The following is a 23355-nucleotide window of genomic DNA, read 5'->3' on the forward strand; positions in this document are numbered from 1 at the left end:
GTGAACCTTCCCTAACACCCAATAGTATCAGCCATTAGATATGCTTCTCACCCTCCTGTGAACGCTATCACAGTATCTGCCATTACTACCTCTTGTAGTAGGACTTTCAATAGTTTGACTGCACTTACTGTAAAGAATCCTTTCCTATAGTGATGTCTAACCTTTTCCTCTACACATTTTCCAATTTAACAAATCCTATACAAATCCCAGCCAATCCCAAATCATTCTGACAATGTGGAGCATGAATTTTATATGTGAGATGGGATCTTAAAGGAACAATGTCATCACTTAATTTTTGATCCCAAAAGTTTAAAACTTTTTTTTGCTTTCAAATCAACTGGTCCCAGCAAGTGCCAGACATTTGTTATTTAACAAATTTGTAAAAATTTGTAAATTTATTTGTAATTAAACAAAAATCTCAAGTCTTCTAGTACTTATCAGCTCCTGTATGCCCTACAGGATTGTGATGTATTATTTCCAGTCCACAGAGCAGGAGAGGTTTTCTATGGGTTGCCGCTGCTCTGGATGGTTCTTGACATGGACAGAGGTGGCAGCAGGGAACACTGTGTCAGACTGGAAACAATACACCACTTCCTGCAGGACATACAGCAGCTGATAAGTAGTGGAAGTCTTGAGGTTTTTTAAATAGAAGTAATTAATAGTGCCTTTACACAGAGAGATTTATCTGACAGATGTCTGAAGCCAATGCCAGGAATGCATTTGAAAACAGGAGAAATCTCAGTCTTTCCTTTATGACCTGTTCTCTGTTTATAGTCTGTTCCAGGTTTTGGCTTCAAACATCTGTCAGATAAATCTGTCTGTGTAAACGCACCCTTACAAATCTATATAACTTTCCGACACGAGTTGGTTTAAAAACTATAATATTTTCTGTGGAGTACCCCTAAAATAGTTCTAATAAAAACCTACAAAAATATATATATATATATATATATATATTTGTAATACAAAGAAAACGCTTTCTCATTAGAGGATAAAAATAAAAAATAAGAAAAAATAAAAAATGCTTATATAAAAATTTGTTCTTTCATTTCTACAGGAAAATCCCCATCCCCGGCGGGTACCCTGAACAGATTGTGGAGGTGGTCTGCTCCAGTAAATGTATGGGCAACGAGCTGAATGTCGCCCCTATTAAGAGGAACATTCATTACCTAAGGAGGAAGGGTAAAAAGCTCGTGCTGGACGAGATGTTGGTGACGGTCGGCTGTACGTGCGTCTACCCGGACGTAAGAGAACAGCATGTGGAGTGATCTTCAGGGACCGCACCATTATGTCCTACCGTCCTTGTATATGTACTGGTCCCACGCAGAGCCGAAACCAATGGTGGTCTAAAAAGAACCACAATAGGGGGTGTCCACAGCCTACACCAGATATATATTTATATGTATTTTATTATATTTTTCTGTATTTAAATCCTTAACGGTGTTAATGTATTAGCAATGCTATGTAAATGGCGATATCACACAGGACACATTTATGCAGCTGAGGAGAGTGGTGGTGCAAGGAACTGCAGTATGGTCCCATTTAAAGGACAACTACGGCCAATACATATTTTTATATGTTATTACATAAGGAAAGTTATACAAATTCCTAATGTACACTAATTGCGGGAAATGCACATCTAGTGCTATTTCCCTTAATTTAGTAGATCAGGCAAGGTTCAGATTCCTTAAAAAACTGTGACGTCACGAATCAGGTGTAATTTATATGGAGTGTCCAGCAGGGGGCACACTATATGGAGAAGTCTATGTAGTGCATTGTCAATGGAGGTGTGTAGTGTTAGTGTGATGATTTGTTACAGTACAATATCCCTTATTGATTTTTATGGATTTATTTGGGGAGCAAGGACACTTGGATGTCCCCCTCACAGCACCGAGCAGGGAGGTGCCCGCGCATCTAACTATCTCCCCCCTCCCTTCATGCATGGTGCCATGAGCCGGATACACACTGTACTACTCCTCCCATCATCTGCTCATACTATGAGCGCTCCTGACCCGTGCTCAGCCCGCACGGCACCCTGCCTGATCTACTAAATTAAGGGAAATATGTGGATTTCCCATAATTAATGTACATTAGGAATTTGTCTAACTTTCCTTGTGTAATAACATATATAAAATATGCTTTGGCTGGAGTTGTCATTTAAGTTAATGAGGCAGCCACTGCAAGAAAACATTGAAGAGACTGTGGCTTTAACAGCTGATGGTGCTGGTGTCAGAGGTCAGACTCAGCCAATTATTGGTGACCTATCATTATGGGCTTTTTTTTCTTGCAATTAAGGCTGGGTTCACACTGCGTTTTTGCAATCCGTTTTTTTTTTGTTTTTTGGGGGGTTTTTTTGGTTTTTTTTTAACGGATGAAAAACGGATTGCAAAAACGGATGCATTTGTTTGCATCCATTTTTCATTGACTTCCATTATAAAAAAAATAAGATCAAAACGAATCCGTTTTTTTTTTTGACGGACACAAAAACGTTGCTGACTTTTTTTTTGTCCATTAAAAAAGACGGATCCGTTAAACGTATGCTAAAAACGCAGTGTGAACCCAGCCTAAGCTAGTGTCAGAAAGTTATATACATTTATAAATAAATTCTATAAAAAAAAAAATCTCCAGTCTTTCAGACCGCTAAGAGTATGTAATGCAGCCGCCCCCTTAACCCCTTCGGCTGCCACGCTGTCTGTATATACATTACCTCTCTCGCACGGGGTCCCAGCTTCCTAATCTCCCACCCGGCCAATCAGTGACTGCGGCTGGGCAACACACTGATTGGCTGGGCGGCAGAGCAGGAAGCCGGGACCCCGTACAGCAAGGAGATAGGTAATGTATATACAGACAGGACGGGAGCAGATTAAGGGGTTAAGGGGGCGGCTGCATTACATCCGTATGTAGTCACAGAGGCCTGCCAGGACCTTACCTCGTAGCGGATCTCCGCTGCGAGTCGGTATGTGTGAGCTGCACTGTCCTAGATGAGGTGCGGAGCATTTACCACTCCAGTTCCTGCATGGTCAGAATTTCATGTAACAACAGAAGGGGGGGGGGGGTTAATTCAGGATAAAAAAAAATTGACCATGTTTTTCTAATTTTTGATAACCCTATTTTGGAGGAAGGGGGCACTTCACTCTAGTCCTGTTCCCTATTAGGGCTACTTCCACAACCTTCAACTTTATCTGCATATCCGACAGACAATAGTTAGTTTAGTTTTAAGGTTACACATATGCTGTGCAGCTCACTGGTAAATTTGCAGGTCATTTTATTCATGTAACACGCTATGCTGAGGTGCAGTTTTATAGGAGTTTAGGTATAGCCTGGACAGTGATCTAGCACCACCTAGTGGACACATTTAATATTTTTCGTACCTCAATGCACACAGAGCTGGTGAATGCTGAGATTTTTCTTTCGTGCTGTAAAGCAACAAGAGTTCTATATTGTATTTCTATCACTGCTTTACAATGTGTCTTCTGCTACTGAGATTATAACATGTACATGGTGAACTGTGAAGTATATTTATTACTATTAAATATCACTTATTATGGAAGTTTTTTTAAACATTTTTTAAACAATCCACTTATCAGCTGGTTGACATTTAGCTGACTTGCGCTTCGCCTCGAGTGTTAAGAAAAGCTGAATCCAGGAAGAAATTTCCCAGGACTGGATCCAGCTTTTCCCAGCACTCGGAGAGAAGCGGCACAAAGCGGCAGCCAGCTAATGAATGGATTACAGAGATATCGAAGCACTTCACTTTATTACTATAAATCTCTATCCAGGATCAGCAGCCATTAGGGCTTATCACATTCCCACAGTCTATGCTCAATCCTTGAGTGAAGTGTTTTTAAAGGGGTACTCCAGAAAAAAAAAGACACGATTACTTACGGGTAATCTTGATTTTGGTAGCCCATGACAGCACCCCTGGAGAGGACCTCCCACCGCAGGACAGGAAACCTGAGAATGTAAAAGCTTGACACACCTCTCCAGACCTCAGTTCAAATAAAAGTACTCCAGCGGAGGTAAAATAAGGAAAGGTAAACAATATCTAGGCAACATTCGGTCTATATATATATATAGGGTAGGGTATGCATGAGGGGTGCTGTCATGGGCTACCGAAAACAAGATTACCCGTAAGTAATCGTGTCTTTACCCTAACGCCCTATGACAGCACCCCTGGAGAATTAGAATAGGAGCTAATAACTAATTAGGGGGGGACTACTGCCAAACGGACTTTCCGGCCAAGGATAAATCAGATATTGGCCTTAACTGTACTCTGTAGTGTTTAAAGAAAGGGTGAACCGAGCCCCAGGTGGCGGCTTTACAAATTCGATCTAGGGTAGCTTCAGCCCTTTCAGCCCAGGATGTTGCCATTGACCTAGTAGAATGAGCTGTGAAGAATGGAGGGGGATCTTTATTCTTACTAGTATAGGCCAGAGAGATTGATTGTTTGATCCATCTACTAACAGAAGCTTTGGAGGCTGCTTTACCCTTATTGGGCCCTGAGAATTGAACTAATAGATTTTCAGCGGACCTAAACTCCTTTGTTTTATCAAGGTATTTCAACAAGCATCTCCTTACATCCAGAGTATGGAAAGTGGCTTCCTTCTGGTTTTTAGGATTGTTACAGAAGGATGGCAAAATAATCTCCTGATTTTTGTGAAATTCTGAAACTACTTTCGGGAGAAAGGTAGGGAGCGTTCTCATAATTACTCTGTCATCCAGGATCTGTGTATATGGAGGATGAGCGGATAACACTTGTATTTCTCCCACTCTTCTAGCAGTTGTTATTGCCAAAAGGAACGCCATTTTGATTGTGAGCATCTTGATTGAGATATCGTCTATGGGCTCAAAGGGAGTCACCGTTAGGGCATCCAGGACTAGGTTTAAGTCCCTTTGAGGCACCAATATCTTTTTGGGTGGATTGAAACGAGAGGCCGCTGTTATAAACCTCTTTACTAAGGTATTATCTGCTAATTTAAAATTTAGGAAAGAGCTCAAAGCCGAGACCTGAACTTTCAGCGTACTCGGACTTAAGTTCATCTCTAGACCAGCCTGCAGGAAGCTGAGCACAAGAGGAATGTTGGGTTTGTCTAAAGGATTCTGCTTACCTTTAGAGAAGGCACGCCAGACTCAAAAATAGATGTTAGATGTAACGTCCTTCCTACTTGCCAGGAGTGTATTGATTACACTGTCAGAGAATCCCCTTCTCTTTAGGATGCTCCGCTCAGCATCCAGGCCGTCAAGTGTAGATTCGGAGTGTCCGGGTGTACCACTGGGCCCTGCGACAGAAGATCTTTGATGTCCGGGAGTACCCAGGGTTGACTTACTGACATTTTCCTTAGGCAAGTAATCCATGGCCTTCTGGGCCAAAATGGAGCTATGAGGAGTATTGTCGCCCTGTCTTCCCGGATTTTCTTGATAATTTTTGGGATCAGACGGAATGGAGGGAAGGCGTAACCTTTCTCCTTCCCCCAATTGAAGGAGAAAGCGTCTACCTTTGTCGGGTTGTCCCGAGGGTTCAACGAACAGAACCTGTTTAGTTTTCGGTTTCCTCTTGTTGCAAATAGATCTATTGATGGTGTGCCGTACCTTTTAAGAATTAGGCGGAATATCTGTTCGTTCAGAGATCACTCCGTCTGCCTTAGCTGTATTCTGCTGAGAAAATCTGCAACTCTGTTCTCCTTTCCCTTCAGATGGACTGCTGCTAGTGATGACAAGTTTATTTCTGCAAAGGAAAAAATTTGATGGGACAGATTCAAGAGTGTCTGGGACCTGGTGCCCCCCTGTCGGTTCACATAATACACTGCGGTTGTGTTGTCCGAATAAACTACCACATGTTTGTGTTTGATTTGAGGTTGAAAGTTCTCCAGAGCTAGTTGTATCGCCAGTAATTCCTTGTAATTTGAAGAGCTTTGTTTGGTTTGTAAGGTCCAACGCCCCTGCTGATTTTGGTTGTACATGTGAGCTCCCCACCCCCATGGGCTGGCATCTGTTGTGATTCTCACAATTGGGTGAGGAGACCAATGGATCCCTGAAGGGAGATTGTCTAGGTTTAACCACCACCGGAGGGACAATCTGGCTTTGGAAGACAGGAGAAAGGGGCGGTCTAGGGTCTCCCTGGTTTTGCTCCAAGACGTCAGGATATTCTGTTGTAGGTCTCTGGACCTGGCTTGTGCCCATCTTACCGCTAGTATACATGATGTTAAAAGTCCTAAGACCGACATAGCCTCTCTCAAGGATGACTTGAAGGTCCAAAACAGGGTCTGAACTCTGTCCATGATTACCCGTTTCTTGATTTCCGGCAGAAAGGTCATCTGAACTGTTGAATCCAACAGGTATCCTAGAAAAATGCTGCGGGAGATGGAGTCAGATTGGACTTCTTTAGGTTGATGTTCCAGCCTAGATATTTTATCATATCTAAAGCCTGTTCTAGATGGAGAAGTAGGGATTGAGTAGTGTCCGCCACTAGAAGGAAGCCGTCAAAGTATGGAATGAGAACTATATCCTTGGTCCTGATGAAGGCCGCCATGTCTGCCACTACTTTTGTGAACACTCTGGGGGCCTGAGATACCCCAAACGGGAGGGCTTTGTACTGAAAGTGACACCATTGCCCCTTGATGTTTACTGCTAGCCTCAGGAACTTCTGATGCGATGGATAGGTATATGATAGTATGCATCCTCTAAATCCACCGATGCCATCAGGCACCCTGGATAGATGGATGGCTGATTTGAGAGTCTCCATAAGAAACTTTTTGTATTTTAAGTGGACATTGAGACTCTTTAAATTGATGATGACCCGATAGGTGCCATTTGGTTTCTTTACTAAAAACAGTGGGGAATAAAATCCCTTTCCCTGTTGAATCACAGGGACTGGGATTATAACATTTTTGTCTACTAAAGAGAGTACTTCCTCTTCTAGTGCGATCTGTTTTTCCCGGTCTGACATTAGTCTGGTGGGAAGGTATCTGTCCGGGGGAGTGCTGACGAACTCCAGAAGCAGTCCCCAAGCTAAGGTATTTAAAGGACAACTGTGGCGGGACCCCCCCCAAAAAAAAAAAAAACAGACACACACAGACACCATACTCACAATCCCTCCGGTGACGATCGCCACTCCATTCGCCCGCCGTCCGCCTCACCGTCACCTGCGTCCGCCGTCCAGCGATGTCTCTTGCTTCCGGGTCCATGAGAGAGAAAAGGCTGCCGATGCGCTTGCGCACCGGCAGCCTTTTCATTGGCTGGAGCGCATCACATGGCTTCCAGCAAGCTCAGCCAATCAGGGCTGCGCAAGCTGGAAGCCATGTGATGTGCTCCAGCCAAAGAAAAGGCTGCTGGTGCGCATGTGCACCAGCAGCCTTTTCTCTCCCATTCACTCTCAATGAAGACACCAAAGAGGAAGAAGACCCGAACCGCCCCCCAGCTCTGACGTCACCCGTCACCAAATGCCGCCCGGGAGAAGAGGACCGTGACGACCGTAATAGGTAATGTATACATTCTTTAACTTCCGGTGTGGGGGGTCGGGAGTCGGAAAGTGGGGGAAGGGGGCCAGACCGGGTATTTAACCACATTACAAAGTTATATAACTTTGTAATGTGTGTTAAATAAGCCAAAAAGAATTTTCGCCGGAGTTGTCCTTTAACACCCAGGGACTGGAGGAAATTTCCCTCCAGGCTGGGAGAAAAAGGGACAGGCGACCCCCCACCGGATAAATGTCATTGGGAATCTTTGGGTTTGTCTTTACCCGAGAAAAGGAATCCCTTCCCTTTCCCGGAGACCCTAAATCTCTTGCTGTTGTCCTGTCTAGGTCGAAAGGGTCTTTTGAAAGGTCTCTTCCCCTGCGCCGGCTCTTGAGATTTTTGTTGGCCTGGGAACTGTTTCTTCTTTTCAGATGCTTTTTCTAGCAGAGTGTCAAGAATTGGGCCGAACAGTGATTCGCCATTGCAAGGGATTGCACATAGTTTACCCTTAGAGGCTATGTCACCTTTCCATGGTTTCAGCCATATCGCTCGTCTGGCTGAATTAGATAGGGCTGCTGCTCTGGCTGACATCTTCAATGAATCCACTGATGCATCTGCCAAAAAATCGGCCGCTTTGGATAGAACGGGTAAATCCTCCAAGATTCTAGCACATTCTCGTTAACCAGCTGAGTCTTTAGGTCCCCCAACCACAACCTCAAGGATTTGGCCACACATGTTGCTGCCACATTAGTTCTTAAGGCACAAGTGGACGCTTCCCATGTTTTGCGGTTGAAGTGGTCGGCCTTACAATCCATGGGGTCTGATAGGGACCCTAAGTCCTCGAATGGCAGGCTGTTTTTCTTGGCAATCTTAGCCACAGGAGCATCCACTGCAGGTTCTCTATCCCATGTTTTACAGTCAGCTTCTTCAAAAGGATATTTCCTTTTAAAGACCCGAGGAATAAAAAATTTCCTATTTCTCCCACTCTTTATTTATGAGGGCTTTAATGCTTGTATGGAGGGAGAATGTGCGGATCTTCTTAGGCTCTAAACCTTCATATAAGGCATCCTCTGCTGATTTAGGCTGTGTGACTTCTTCTATGTTCATTGACTGCCTAATGGCTTTAATAAGCTGATCCGTATCATCTACAGGGCATAACGTATTACTAGTAATAGTTTTCTCTTCTACTTCTTCCTCCTATTGCTCTACTTCTCCCTCCTCCACGTCTACCCAGGTAATAGCTGGAGCAGGGTTAGAGTCTACCCGAGTACCAGGTATTTCTTGTTGGGGGGTTAGGTTAAGGTGACTAAGGGATGATTTAATCTAATCCCTCACCATTTGCTTAATGCTATTTGCCAGCGCGGAAGATTCTTGTGCCACTAACTTATCAATACATGCAGGGCATACAGATCTATTATAATCCTCCTTAAGCTCCTTCTTGCATTCACCACATACTTTGCGGTGATGCCTCTCAGATGATTTACTGGAGGACTTAGAGGTTGGTGTTGATTTCCAAAATACAAACAGCAAACAAATACTCCATTAAAATAAACATAAGGATAAAGGACCTCTCACCAAACCCTGGTCTTCACTGGTACCGGACTAGAGGTCTTTGAGCTTCTCTTTTCACCCCCTTCAGAGCGATCATGGCGTCCTTTATTCCCTCCTGGAGGTTCCGACATTACTGCAGGAGGTGTACCAGCAGACCTTTCTGTGTAGTAGTAGTAGGGCCGGCTGGTGGGAGTCTCAGTGCCTCAGGAGGCAAGAGGCTTCGGACGCCGATCACAGCAGCTGGGGCTTCAAATAGGCATTCCCGGGCGATGCGCCGAAGTGACGCAACCCGGCCGTGTCGTCATCCGGAAGCGCCGGACGTCACTAGGCACGCGCACGTGCGTCCTGACGTCATACGCCCGGGGAAACCGGAAGCAGACACTCACGGATGCCGGCATTCCACCGCAAAACCACGCTACCCCATCAGAGATCATGGCGCGGTCCCACGGCCCAGTACCGTGTAGCCATCCAGTGAGTCCCCCGACAGACTTCCAGGCTGCTCCCAGGGAGAGACTTATGCCTGCAGGGAGCCTCACTGTGCAAAAGCAGATGGAGGACCTGCGGCCTGACTGGTTGTCAAACTTCTTTCTTCTGCTCACACAGGAGCGTCTTCTCAGACCTCCCATCCGCTAGGACAGGAAACCTGAACTGGGGTCTGGAGGGGTGTGTCAAAGCTTTTATATTCTCAGGTTTCCTGTCCTGCGGTGGGAGGTCCTCTCCAGGGGTGCTGTCATAGGGCGTTAGGGTAAAATTCAAATAAACTAGTGTTAAGTTTATATAGATCTTTAACTTATTTAAAATCTCGTCTTCCAGTACTTATAAGCTGCTGTATGTCCTGCTGGAAATGGTGTATGCTTTCCAGTCTGAGTGCTCTCTGCTGCCACCTCTGTCCATGTCAGGAAATGCCCAGCGCAGGAGAGATTTTCTATGGGGATTTGCTACTGCTCTGGACAGTTCCTGACGGACAGGATACTGTGGCTCCCATTGCTCATCTAGGAAGCACTGAGCATGCCCGACCACTGCTGCTTCACAACACCCCTGTATCATGGCCATGCACTTAGTGGTATCAGAGGACTTTGAGTTAATAGGGGAGTCTATTTCAGTGGCAGCTGACAGCTATAGCCGCCAGCTCTCAGAGCATGATGGGAGTTCTGTTTTGCAACAGCCAGAGAGCTGCACTGTCCTAGATGAGGTGCGGAGCATTTACCACTCCAGTTCCTGTATGGTCAGGATTTCATGTAACACCAAAATAAAAATAAAGCACAAAAAAGCCAAGACATCCAAAACATTTGCCTTTATTTGGCGATATATCAGTATAATATACAAAAGGAAACTGCGGAAGAATAAAAAAGTTACTTTACAACTCGCTCAGGGTAAAAGTTCTGTACAAATAAAAGGGTCACAATGAGGAGACATAAGAGGGTATAATACACAACTGGGGATTTTATATCAGAATTTAAAAACTGAAATGTTATGAAATAGGTAACAACCTAAAAAAGAAAAAAAAAAAAACTGCAGAATACTCCCAAATGCTAAAAACATAAAACCTTCAGATCAGGGAAAGCCAGAGGGCACTATATACATACTATAGGGGTGGTCACAGTCTAGTTAGGACTGTGCTATAGACTCTTAGCACTGGGAAAGCTGAGTGACTGCTTATATAGTATATACTTAAACTACAGTTTTTTTAAAGACTATGTAAATACCCCAAATATACCTGGTGTAAAAATCAAACAGATGAAGGAACACCTAAATTTAAAGAGACATTCCATTAAAATAAAAACATGAAGTGCCATGCTTGGCAAAGGACATTGTGCAACATACAACGGAAGAATACCAGAGAAACCCTGCACTGCCCCCTCCAGGCCTTGCAGAGCATAGCTATCACTTCTTCTGGAGTCTTTTATACACTTAAAGTGTAAAGCAGTAAAGACACTCGTAGACGTTATAAAGTCCATTAGATTAAGAAGACGATGTTCTCAGAAACCATAATATGGTTGGCTTCCTCCATGAGCTCCAGCGCAGCCTTCACCTCCCCCTCCGAGAAGGGAGACTCATTGTTCTTGTTAATGGACTCCATAAGGACAGGCATGGCCACCGACTGAGCGTGTACAGATTTGAAGGTATCTAGAAGGGCGGCCTTGAAATCCCTTAACCTGGAGAGGTAAAAATGAGACCGAAGGTTATCAATCAGGGAAATAAAAGAATGAACCAGTCAATGTATATAAGAATGGCTGCTATAGATGGCGGCTGAGAAGAGATGAGGGTCTGTATAACAGACTGGCAGCTATAGATGGTGGCTCAGAAGAGGAGGGGCCGTATAACACATGCTTGTCCCCTGTGCCAGACAATGCTTATGTTATGGCATACAGATGCCCTCATTGAAGACTGAAGTTTTCCAGTCTTTGCAATGTTCACAACCTCTGCTGGCAGTCAGTGATGACGCTTTATGATCACAACCTCTGCTGGCAGTCAGTGATGACGCTTTATGATCACAACCTCTGCTGGCAGTCAGTGATGACGCTTTATGATCACAACCTCTGCTGGCAGTCAGTGATGACGCTTTATGATCACAACCTCTGCTGGCAGTCAGTGATGACGCTTTATGATCACAACCTCTGCTGGCAGTCAGTGATGACGCTTTATGTTCACAACCTCTGCTGGCAGTCAGTGATGTTGCTTTATGATCACAACCAACTCACACGTCAGTGCTCATTCTAATGTAAGGTTTTCTCACTCACTGACAGCAAGCAAAGGTAGTGACCTGAACTTACACAATACCTAAAACCACTACAGGAAAAGGTGAGTAGGGATGTGACAGGTGCTCTCACCTCTCTCCAGAAAGTCCAGTCTTCTCAGAGGACTCCGCTCCTCTGCTAGTTGGAGTCTTTGGTGACCGAACTGCAAGTCAAAGACGACAGGTGAGCCGTGGTACATTGTATAGACATCCTAATGCAAAGTAACCAATTGAGATAAGCCTTTCATCCTGAGCTGCATTCATAATTCTGCTTAACACAAGAGTGCATGGGAACATGCTGACTAGTGATAAAAAGAACTTGCTAAAGGTCTAGGTTCAGCAGAATGCAAACATACTGCAGGTTTGCTGATCACTAATGCAGACAATCCACAGCAGCACAGAGGGATCCCATCATGCAAAACATTGTGTGAGGAGATCTTCAGGACATGCATCAACAGTGGCTATAAGCCTGATGGAAACTTTTAGACAAGGGATGGGTAATCTTGAGCCCTCCAGCTGCTGCAAAACTACAATTCCCATCATGCCTGGACAGCCTTCGGCTGTCCAGGCATGATAGGAATTGTAGTTTTGCCACAGCTGGAGGGCCAAAGGTTCCCCCCTCCCAGTTGTAGACTCACAATAGAGAACAGACTTAACAGGTAACAATACAGCAGCTTGTGTACTTACCATCAGGTGTTGTCTCTTCTGTATCGCTGAAGTCATAGGGGTCATGTGACTCGCCTTCTGCGGCAGTTTTCCTACAGACAGAACATGCAGATGGTCAGCAATGATATTACACACAGACACCTTGCACATAGCAATACATCAATTGTGCGCACACACACACACCTCTTCTTCCTGCTCTTCCTCTCCGTGGACGCCTCCTGATTCTCCTCTTCCTCTGTATCGCTATCCTCATCCCTCTTCCTTCGTTTCTTCTCCTTCTCCAGCACCTGCACAGCCAAGAGAAGCAGAAATTATAAATCACACACATCAACTTCAAATTTCTTAAGTCTAAAAATTGTATATTTCCCACAAAAAAAATGTCAAGGAATCTGTGACTATAGATGAAACTGAACAGTGACACACGGTGGCCACAAATGGCTACTGCACATTAGTTAACAAAAGGTTAAAAGGGTTGTCCAGCGAAAATCTCTTTCAAATCAACTGATGTCAGAAATATAGATATGTAATTTACTTCTATTAAAAAAATCTCAAAGTCTTCTTGTACTTATTAGCTGCTGTATGTCATGCAGTAAATGTTTTATTTTCAGTCTGACACAGTGCTCTCTGCTGCCACCTCTGGCCGAGACAGGAACTCTCTCGGTTTTCTATGAATCCCCATTGAAAACCTCTCCTGCTCTGGACAGTTCCTGTCTCGGACAGAGATGTCAGCAGAGAGCACTGTGTCAGACTGAAAATAAAACTTCCTGCAGAACATACAGCAGCTAATCAGTACAAGAAGACTTGAGATTTTTTTTTTTAATAGAAGTAAATTACAAATCAATATAACTTTCTGATATCAGTTGATTTGGAAGGAAAAGATTTTCGCTGGAGTACCCCTTTAAAATCTATCCACCTGCTTTGTAGCAAACACAAAATGGCTCAGTGCTGCCCCCTACAGGTGCCATGCAGAACTCTACCCATAGAAAAGTGGGCATGGACACCCAGAAGGCACAATCTTTGTGTCTGAGTATTCCCTGTATGAGATCTCATCTTGCAAACAGATTAACACACTGGCACTTGTTCCTCATAAAAGCTTCCTGACCTTCTTGAAGTAAGCGTACTGGACAAGCTCCACCGCTGCCTCAGCGTCCTGCAGCTGCACGGTTTTGCTCATTCGCACTTTAGCGTGAGCCGTGGACAGACGGATCAGAGTCTCCAGAGAACGTGCCGTCACAGGTGAGGTCTGCAGACAGATGAAAGAATAGGATTAATATTATACATTCTACAGAGGTAGGATGTCTATTCATTACCTGCAAGCAGAGATCCAACAACTGAAAAGCTATTCAGACAGAAGTAAATGCCCTATAAAAACCTAAAGCAGCAGCTAACAGATACAAAACTACAAGTACCATCATACGCCTTAGGCTGTCGGCCATGATGGGAGTCATAGGTAGCAACATAAAGAGCTAATTCCAATGGTGTCACACCTGGGGCCCTCCAGCTGTTGCAAAACTACAATCTCCATCATGCTAAAGCCTTGGCTGTCCAGGCATGATGGGAATTGTAGTTGTGCAACAGCTGGAGGGCCACGAATGTGACACCATTGGAAGTGAATGGACACAACTGGACAGCTACAGAGATCTCTCAAGCACTTACCCGGGCCACATCTGTGCTGGTCTGTTCCTGGCTCCTCAGGCGGGCATACTCCTCAGCTATGTAGTTTGCAGCTTCTGGGGTCAGCACTGGCTTGAACAGCTTGGCCACATGGATGTACTTGCGCATAAACTCCATGCTGATTAACTTCTCCCTGCAATGGATTAATATGAAGTGAATACTCCATGCAGCCAGGAGGGGGCAGCATTGTCCCATCCATTAACACTAAGGTTCTTACCGCTTCCTCTTTGTGCCATGCAGGAGGCTATCATGCTTCTCATACACCTGCAATTCCTGCTGCTCCTCGTGGCTGACACTGGGGTCGTTGGTGGCGAGGATGTCCACGGCGCTGCCCAGGGGCATAGCTGGAAAACAATTCACATCAGGTAAGTATACCAGAGCACATTCGTGCCATATTCTATACCCTACAGCTCTGAGATCTGATAATGCCAAGTGCTGGGCATTAAAGGGGTTTACCAGGCTTAGAAAAACATAGCCGCTTTCCTCCAGAAACAGCACCACTTCTGACCTCACGTTGGGTGTGGGTTTTGCAGTTCAGTTCCATTGAAGCAAATGAACTGTAATACCTGACACAACCTGAGGACAGAGGTGGCGCTGTTTTGGCAAGAAAGCAAAGCCTGGATAACTTCTCAAATACTAAATGTACCACAGCATGGCATGCTGCAAACAGGCAGGAAGCTGCAGTGAGATTCAGGGAAGCAGCAACATTGTGAATGCAGCTTTGGATGTAACTGGAATAGAAGACAACACAAGTAAAAGACATGTACTGCATGTATCCTTACCATCGCCATCTTGTTCCCCAGCTGCTCTGTAGCGGTGCATGCGCAGCACATGGTCAGAGATCTCCCGATCCTGCTCTGGATCCATCTGATCCAACATAATAAACAGGAGATCGAAACGGGAGAGCAGAGAGTCCTGGAGGCCGATGTTATCCATGGGACTCTTGTACTGATCGTACTGAAAGCAAAGAAAAAATATAACATCAATTAACAAAATCAAATAGTAAATGGCTAGTGGGAAAGCTGGGTGACTAGTATGGTGACAAACCTACCAGCTTATTTAGTAACCTACATACATTATGGGGCTGCAGAGGCTGCAGAGAGTACAGGATTAATGCGGAGTGGCTCGGCAAATTTGTTCGGTTTTGGCAACATTCTCCGAACCCAAACACTTGGCATTTGACTAGCGGCGGCTGGAGAAGTTGGATGCCATATAGGAAGATATGGTTACAGCCTTTCCAGGTTTTCCTGGCAGGCCTGATGTGCATTCAACTGGGTTCAGAGAACATTTCTGGATCTGAACAGTTCGCCAAGTCCGCTTAACACTATACAGGACACAGTGTAGGACTCACCCTTCCATAGACTGGATTGGCGGCAGCCAGCACGCTGCAGCGGGCGTTTAACCTGGCGTGGATGCCGGCTTTGGCAATGGTGACGCGACCCTGCTCCATGACCTCATGGATCGCCGTACGGTCTATGTCAGACATCTTGTCAAACTCGTCAATACAGACAACGCCCCTATCAGCCAGGACCATGGCGCCGGCCTCCAGTCTTCTCTCCCCTGGTTATAAAAGCGTAAACCATTATTATAGAGAGGCGTGACCTGGATGAGGTAAATGTCGAAATAGAATATCAGTGGCTTTACTCACCGGTTTCTTGGTCAGTGGTGACGGCAGCAGTTAAGCCCACCCCCGAGGACCCTCTGCCTGTGGTGGGGATGGCGCGGGGGGCTGTGCACAGCACATACCTCAGGAGCTGGGACTTAGCCACGGAGGGGTCACCTATATTGGGAAAGAAATGAAGTGTTTAGGGTCTGACTGTTCTGCTCTTGTATGGGGCTAAACACTACACAAGAATGAGCGGAGCCTGTCTGGTAGAGCTCTACTGGACATGGCTACTAGTAACATATGCAGAGTTACCCATAGAGGCTCTGGAGTGTATCTATAGCACTTCAGCCTGCATGGAATGATGGGTCACAGCTAACATTTACATAGAGAAGTATGGGAACAAAGATACAGTCCAGGTGAGACACTAAGACACCAGGGCCGTACCTATAAGGAGCACGTTTATGTCTCCTCTGATGCGAGATCCATTATCCAGAACCTTCTCCACCCCTCCCAGCAGCATGCACAGGATGGCCTTCTTTATGTACTGGTGGCCATGAATACTGGGGGCAAGAGACCTGGACAACTGCTCGAACACATCCTGAGGAGAGAAGCACAAAGACGCCGGTAAGGAGAGTAACAAGATGGAGACTCAATACCAAGACAGTAAGAAGGACTGCTGTGCTGTTACCTTGGAGTGGTGCTTGCTGAACTTCTTAATTTTGGCCAAGTCATCGGCTGAGAAGACTGGGGACACCTCCTTACTCATCTGCACCACGTGGCAGGCTATCAGTATCGTCCTGAAAAAGAAAGGCATTTTAATGGAGTATCTGGTTTCTTTATTTTATTTTATTTATTTTTTTAAATAAAAAAAGCTTAAATCAATTGGTGTCAGAAAGTTCCCAGTACTTATCAGTTGCTGTATGTCCTGCACTGTGTGCTCTTTTCTTTCCAGTCCGACACAGTGCTCTCTGCTGCCACCTCTGTCCGTGTCAGGAACTGTCCAGAGCAGGAGAGGTTTTCTATGGGGATTTGCTACTGTTCCAGACATGGACAGAGGAGGCAGCAGAGAGCACTGTGTCAGACTGGAAAGAATACACCACTTCCTGCAGGACATACAGCAGCTGATAAGTACAGGAAGACTGGAGCTTTTTAAGTTAAAGTAAATTACAAATCCATATAAATTTCTAGCACCAGTTTATTTAAAAAAAAAAAAAAAAAAAAAAAAGTTGCTCTTCTTGCTTTCCTTCTATCACCCCTCACACATGCATGTCCACAGGGCCGAGCTGCCCCATACCACATACAACGTGTGGACTGGATACATGGAGGGCAGGGTGACAATTACCGTAGTAGACAGTACTGAATAGGCATATAGTTACCTGAATGAGCCCGACGTGTAGCCGTTCTTCTTGGATGGTAAGCAGCGATAGGTCCCGATGATCTGCACACGGTCCCCGGGCTTCACCTTATCTACCAGGTCATCATCCAAGATGATGTCCACAGAGCGCGGCAACTGACCGGCAGGAGCCTTCTCTGGCATCTCCTGAATGGTGATTGTCTGGTGGTCTTTGTACAGAGAGAGGCCAAACTCTGTCTCCAGCGGGTTATTATCCTCATCCTGACGGAAAATAAGTAAGATGTGAAAAACACAATAGAAGATACGGAATACGTATGGTGGAGAGAAGTCACATATTAACCCTTTATCTACCAGTAATATGATTAACACCCCCAAAGCAAACTATAGTAACATTGTTAGAGGTCTGAGCTCTGCTGACATCTAGAGGACTATTCGGCAACTACAATGTCCAACATAATTAGATTTGGTCCTTTCTGTAACCTGTACCACTCTGCCCATTTTTAGGATCTTTTCACTCAGCTGTCATGTGACGTTACAAAGGTTTATTCTGCACAGACTCACCTTGGTGGGGTAAATTGCACTGGAGGGAAATGCATCAAGGCTGGTCATATCAGAGTACTTGCGCTCAATTGTCTTCTTTGTTGCAGCACAGTAATGGACACTGCGAACAACTTTAGGGCGAACCAGAGAGCCTGGGTAATAAGAGGTTATAAAGTCAATATGCAGCTGCATTACAGTAATTATATTCTTGTTATATAAGCAGTATTATAGTAGTTATATTCTTGTATATAGGAGCAGTATTATAGCAGTTATATTCTTGTATATAGGAGCAGTATTATAGTAGTTATATTCTTGTATATAGGGGCAGTATTATAGTAGTTATATTCTTGTATATAGGAGCAGTATTATAGCAGTTATATTCTTGCATATAGGGAGCAGTATTATAGTAGTTATATTCTTGTATATAGGGGCAGTATTATAGTAGTTATATCCCTGTATATAGGAGGCAGTATTATAGTACTTATATTCTTGTATATAGGAGCAGTATTATAGTAACATAACATTAGTGTCTTATACTCACACTTTGTGACAATTCCCTCCACACAGACCATACAACCCAGGAACCGTGACGTCAGTGTCCTGGGTGTCACATGTCTGGCACCAAAGCTTCCTTCAAGACCAATGTAGAAGTCCTCGAACTGTTTGGCATAGGTGCCATCAATGGAGGCAACAAAATCCTTCAGGGCTCTCTGGAAGGCAATGAGTCCGGTGAAGGCTTTGCTCAGGAGCCTGTGGAGAAAAGATTGTATCCTATAGACTACTATCGATGTGATGAGCAGGGCCAAGGGTTACACAGCACAATAAACAGCCAAAAAGTAAACTCCAGCCGTTTCAAAACTACAATTCCCATCATGCCTGGACAGTCAAAGCTTTAGCCATCCATGTATGATGGGAATTGTAGTTCTGCAACAGCTGGAGCACCATAAGTCTGACAATAAACCGTGGGGGTCTCCATTACTTACTCATTGGCCCTCTTCTCGTTCTTCCTGCGGAGGTCATTGATGTTCACAATCAGCCGGTACTGGTTGTCGCTGATCATGTCCCGCACTTTGCTCTGGTAAATGCCTTGATCTTCCTGTACGAGAGGAAAAGACAGGCCTACACTCAATACGACATCAATGTCCACTTAGTATTAGATCAATAGAGTCTACAGCCTCTAGATACATGTTAACCAACCTGTGGCCACTCAGCTGTTGCAAAACTACAACTCCCAGCATGCCCTGACAGCCGAAGGCTGTCAAGGCATGCTGGGAGTTGTAGTTTTGCAACAGTAACACGTTTTCCATTCACTGCCAGCAAGCAGAACTCATAAAGGGGATGAATTGTGGATAACAGTTGTGTTGTAGCCTCATAAGATCTGAAGCAGATCCGCAGCGGATTTGATGCTGTGTTCAATTACTTAGATCAAATCTGCTGCGGATCCGCAGCAGAAAATCCGCTGCGGTCCGGCGTGTGTGAAGCTACCCTTATGCACCCAATCCGATTACATCGTTACAATTAGTGGCCGATCTGATCTGAACAACTTATAAGAGACTGGGTCGCCTCACACACCCACCTCATCGTCCAAGAAGTCGAGGAATTCCCGCTGTGCCTCCCGCAGCTCCTGTTCATCCACCTCCACGGCCACAGGAGCGTCCATTTCTCTTAATTACTATGTAGAGCAGTGAGAAGACACGAGAAGATGAGGAGCCGGGTAATGGCCGCCAAACTTCTTACCACCGCTGCGACTGGCGCGAAAATCCAGCGAGGCTCTAGTTTTCCCGCGAAAGCGCTGGCCAGCCCCTCACTTGTGATAGGAGGCAGAGGTTGCCGCGAAAGGCCCGTCACCCAATCACAAAGCTAGACTCGAGGTAGGAGGCGGGGCCATGAGAAGAAGGTAGAGATTGGCAATTCGAAAAGCTCATTGCGCAAAAGCGGAAATGACGTGGTAGAACTTCCTGTATCTCTCAACGCCATGTTTGATTTGGGGAAAAGGCGTATTTGCCCATTTCTTTTATATAATAAATTTCGCATAAAAAGTGTTGAACTATCAGACCAAAATGTCGGCAACTGCCTTTAATGTATATGACTAAGTTGTATGGAAACTTATGACTTGAGCCATATGGTATTTACTGTTCATGGACTGACATTATACATTTACACTTGTTGATTGCAAAGTTTGTCATTCCAAGTTTTTGTCCCTTTGTGGCACCTTTATTTAAAGCGGTATTGTCTATATAATAAGGAAGCACAACTTCATATTCTGTGACTGGAAGATATAAGATTGGATAGCAAGATAGGACATGGTCGGCGATATTCTGCCCCACAGTGCCCTTTACATCACTAGAAAAATAAAATAAATTACAGAGTTGAATTGGAAGGTTTTGATGGTGAACGGCTTGTTGAGGATAGGTGATATGGCTGTATGTTTGAATGATGAAGGAAAGTCGCCAGTGGATAGTGATGGATGGATTAGGGCCAAGATTAAGGCCGGGTTCACAATCCCCCATTATAGTGCCCCACATAGTATCCAATGCCCCATATAGTGCCCCACATAGTAGCAATTGCCCCATATAGTGCCCCACATAGTAGCCTATGCCCCCATATAGTGCCCCACATAGTAGCCAATGCCCCATATAGTGCCCCACATAGTAGCCAATGCCCTCATATAGTGCCCCACATAGTATCCAATGCCCCCATATAGTGCCCCACATAGTAGCCATTGCCCCATATAGTGCCCCACATAGTAGCCTATGCCCCCATATAGTGCCCCACATAGTAGCCAATGCCCCATATAGTGCCCCACATAGTAGCCAATGCCCTCATATAGTGCCCCACATAGTATCCAATGCCCCCATATAGTGCCCCACATAGTAGCCAATCCCCATATAGTGCCCCACATAGTATCCAATCCCCATATAGTGCCCCACATAGTATCCAATGCCCCTATATAGTGCCCACATAGTAGCCAATGCCTCTATATAGTGCCCACATAGTAGCCTATGCCCCCATATAGTGCCCCACATAGTAGCCAATCCCCCATATAGTGCCCCACATAGTAGCCAATCCCCCATATAGTGCCCCACATAGTATCCAATCCCCCCATATAGTGCCCCACATAGTATCCAATCCCTCACATAGTGCCCCACATAGTATCAAATCCCCCATATAGTGCCCCACATAGTATCCAATGCCCCATATAGTGCCCCACATAGTATCCAATGCCCCATATAGTGCCCCACATAGTAGCCTATGCCCCCATATAGTGCCCACATAGTAGCCAATGCCCCCATATAGTGCCCCACATAGTAGCCAATGCCCCCATATAGTGCCCCACATAGTAGCCAATGCGCCCATATAGTGCCCCACATAGTATCCAATGCCCCCATAAAGTGCCCCACATAGTAGCCAATCCCCATATAGTGCCCCACATAGTATCCAATGCCCCATATAGTGCCCACATAGTATCCAATGCCCCTATGTAGTGCCCACATAGTAGCCAATGCCCCCATATAGTGCCCCACATAGTAGCCTATGCCCCCATATAGTGCCCCACATAGTAGCCAATCACCCATATAGTGCCCCACATAGTAGCCAATCCCCCATATAGTGCCCCACATAGTAGCCAATCCCCCCATATAGTGCCCCACATAGTAGCCAATCCTCATATAGTGCCCCACATAGTAGCCAATCCCCCATATAGTGCCCCACATAGTAGCCAATCCCCCCATTATAGTGCCCCACATAGTAGCCAATCCCCATATAGTGCCCCACAAAGTAGCCAATCCCCATATAGTGCCCCACATAGTAGCCATTCCCTCCATATAGTGCCCCACATAGTAGCCAATCCCCCATAGAGTGCCCCACATAGTAGCCAATGCCCCCATATATGCCCCACATAGTAGCCAATCCCCCATATAGTGCCCCACATAGTAGCCAATCCCCATATAGTGCCCCACATAGTAGCCAATGCCCCCATATAGTGCCCCACATAGTAGCCAATCCCCCATATAGTGCCCACATAGTAGCCAATGCCCCCATATATGCCCAACATAGTAGCCAATGCCCCCATATAGTGCCCCACATAGTAGCCAATCCCCCATATAGTGCCCCACATAGTAGCCAATGCCCCCATATAGTGCCCCACATAGTAGCCAATGCCCCCATATAGTGCCCCACATATTATCCAATCCCCCATATAGTGCCCACATAGTAGCCAATCCCCCCATATAGTAGCCAATGCCCCCATATAGTGCCCCACATAGTAGCCAATGCCCCCATATAGTGCCCCACATATTATCCAATCCCCATATAGTGCCCACATAGTAGCCAATCCCCCCATATAGTGCCCCACATAGTAGCCAATGCCCCCATATAGTGCCCCACAGCCACATAGTAGCCAATGCCCCCATATATGCCCCACATATTATCCAATCCCCCATATAGTGCCCACATAGTAGCCAATCCCCCCATATAGTAGCCAATCCCCCATATAGCGCCCCACATAGTAGCCAATCCTCCCATTTGTGTGGCCCGACCAGAAAAACAATAAACCAGTAACTCACCTGTCCTCCGGTCCCAGCAGCTCCTCTCCCGGCAGAGCGCGCACTCCCATCATCCTCCGGGGTGGGCAGCGGGGTACAGAGACACTGACTGTGCCGGAAGTAATTCATGATAGAGGCTGCAGGTCACTTCCGACACAGTCAGTGTCTGTATACCCTGCTGCCCGCCCCGGAGGATGACGGGAGTGCGTGCTCTGCCGGGAGAGGAGCTGCTGGGACCGGCGGACAGGTGAGTTACTGGTTTATTGTTTTTTTCGGTGGGGCCACATATAATGCGGGACACTGGGTGCCGTTCCGGGACCGCGGGACAGCACCCCGAAAACGGGACTGTCCCGCGGAATCCGGGACAGTTGGGAGGTATGCGGCTGTTCTGTTTCACAGAATGGCCTGTGTCAGTGAGGTTCATCCCGGCCAGCACTGCAGTGCCAGCCCATCCCAATTACCCACAGCACACAATGGAGAGTGTGCAGCCGAAGTTGCACTTTACATTGTCTGCACTGTAAGTTTATGCGGCCGCTATTCAATGAATAGCAGTGCACAAAACTGAAATGTGTATACACAAAACTATGGGGGATATTTATCAAACTAGAGTAAAGTAAAATTGGCTCAGTTGCCCCTAGCAACCAATCAGATTCCACCTTTCATTTTTAAAAGAGTCTGTGAGGAATGAAAAGTGCAATCTGATTGGTTGCTAGGGGCAACTAACACAAATCTTCTTTACACCAGTTTGATAATTCTCCCTCTATGTGTATACACCCCAGCCGGGATTCCATAGAAGTCAATGCAATGTATTTACTCAATTTATAAAGGCCGGTGTTTGAATCTGCAACAACGGCCATTATTAATTGAATAAATATATTGAACATAGCCTAAGGGTATGTGCACACTGAGGAAAATAGGCGGAAATCCCGACCGATATCCCCACCGTGGACTCCACTCGGAATTCCGCCTGCCACAGTGTCTCAGTGTTAAGTATAGGGCGCCTTTGCGACGGGAATTCCATGTATTTTCCTCAGTCTGCACGCACCCTAATGCTGTGGTAAGGTTGGGGATAAAGTGCGATGGGACTGGGTGAGGTGCCAAATAATGGCGGAGAGGTGAGTTATTGGGGAGAAGCACTAACCAGGGACCTTACAATGAAGATTTCTCAGATCAATCTTGTGTTTGAAGTAAGTGTCAAAGTCCTCAGCAAAGATGGGAGGGCTCGGGGG

At 45.6% G+C, this 23355-nt stretch overlaps 1 protein-coding gene across 3 annotated transcripts in view; it reads right to left on the minus strand.

Moving 5' to 3' along the window:
• Nucleotides 1-10284: 10284 nt before the first annotated feature.
• Nucleotides 10285-23355, minus strand: part of MCM3 (minichromosome maintenance complex component 3) — a 15931-nt gene continuing 2860 nt past the window's right edge. For 2 of the 3 annotated variants that reach the window (XM_069975954.1, XM_069975955.1), the window contains exons 2-17: nt 18566-18678; nt 18124-18332; nt 17604-17734; nt 17065-17303; nt 16377-16485; nt 16133-16286; nt 15731-15862; nt 15434-15642; nt 14865-15039; nt 14300-14426; nt 14065-14215; nt 13511-13651; nt 12592-12695; nt 12430-12500; nt 11837-11906; nt 10285-11161 (exon numbers count right to left, since the gene is read on the minus strand). In XM_069975954.1, the coding sequence (XP_069832055.1) occupies nt 10963-11161; nt 11837-11906; nt 12430-12500; nt 12592-12695; nt 13511-13651; nt 14065-14215; nt 14300-14426; nt 14865-15039; nt 15434-15642; nt 15731-15862; nt 16133-16286; nt 16377-16485; nt 17065-17303; nt 17604-17734; nt 18124-18332; nt 18566-18642 (2298 nt within the window). In that variant the 5' untranslated portion in view covers nt 18643-18678 and the 3' untranslated portion in view covers nt 10285-10962. Of the gene's footprint in view, nt 11162-11836; nt 11907-12429; nt 12501-12591; nt 12696-13510; nt 13652-14064; nt 14216-14299; nt 14427-14864; nt 15040-15433; nt 15643-15730; nt 15863-16132; nt 16287-16376; nt 16486-17064; nt 17304-17603; nt 17735-18123; nt 18333-18565; nt 18679-19158; nt 19439-23355 lie in introns of those variants that run through there. The other variant, XM_069975952.1, reaches the window with a different exon arrangement.

The sequence above is a fragment of the Dendropsophus ebraccatus genome, chromosome 6 (genome assembly GCF_027789765.1).
Source record: "Dendropsophus ebraccatus isolate aDenEbr1 chromosome 6, aDenEbr1.pat, whole genome shotgun sequence".
NCBI lineage: Eukaryota > Metazoa > Chordata > Amphibia > Anura > Hylidae > Dendropsophus > Dendropsophus ebraccatus.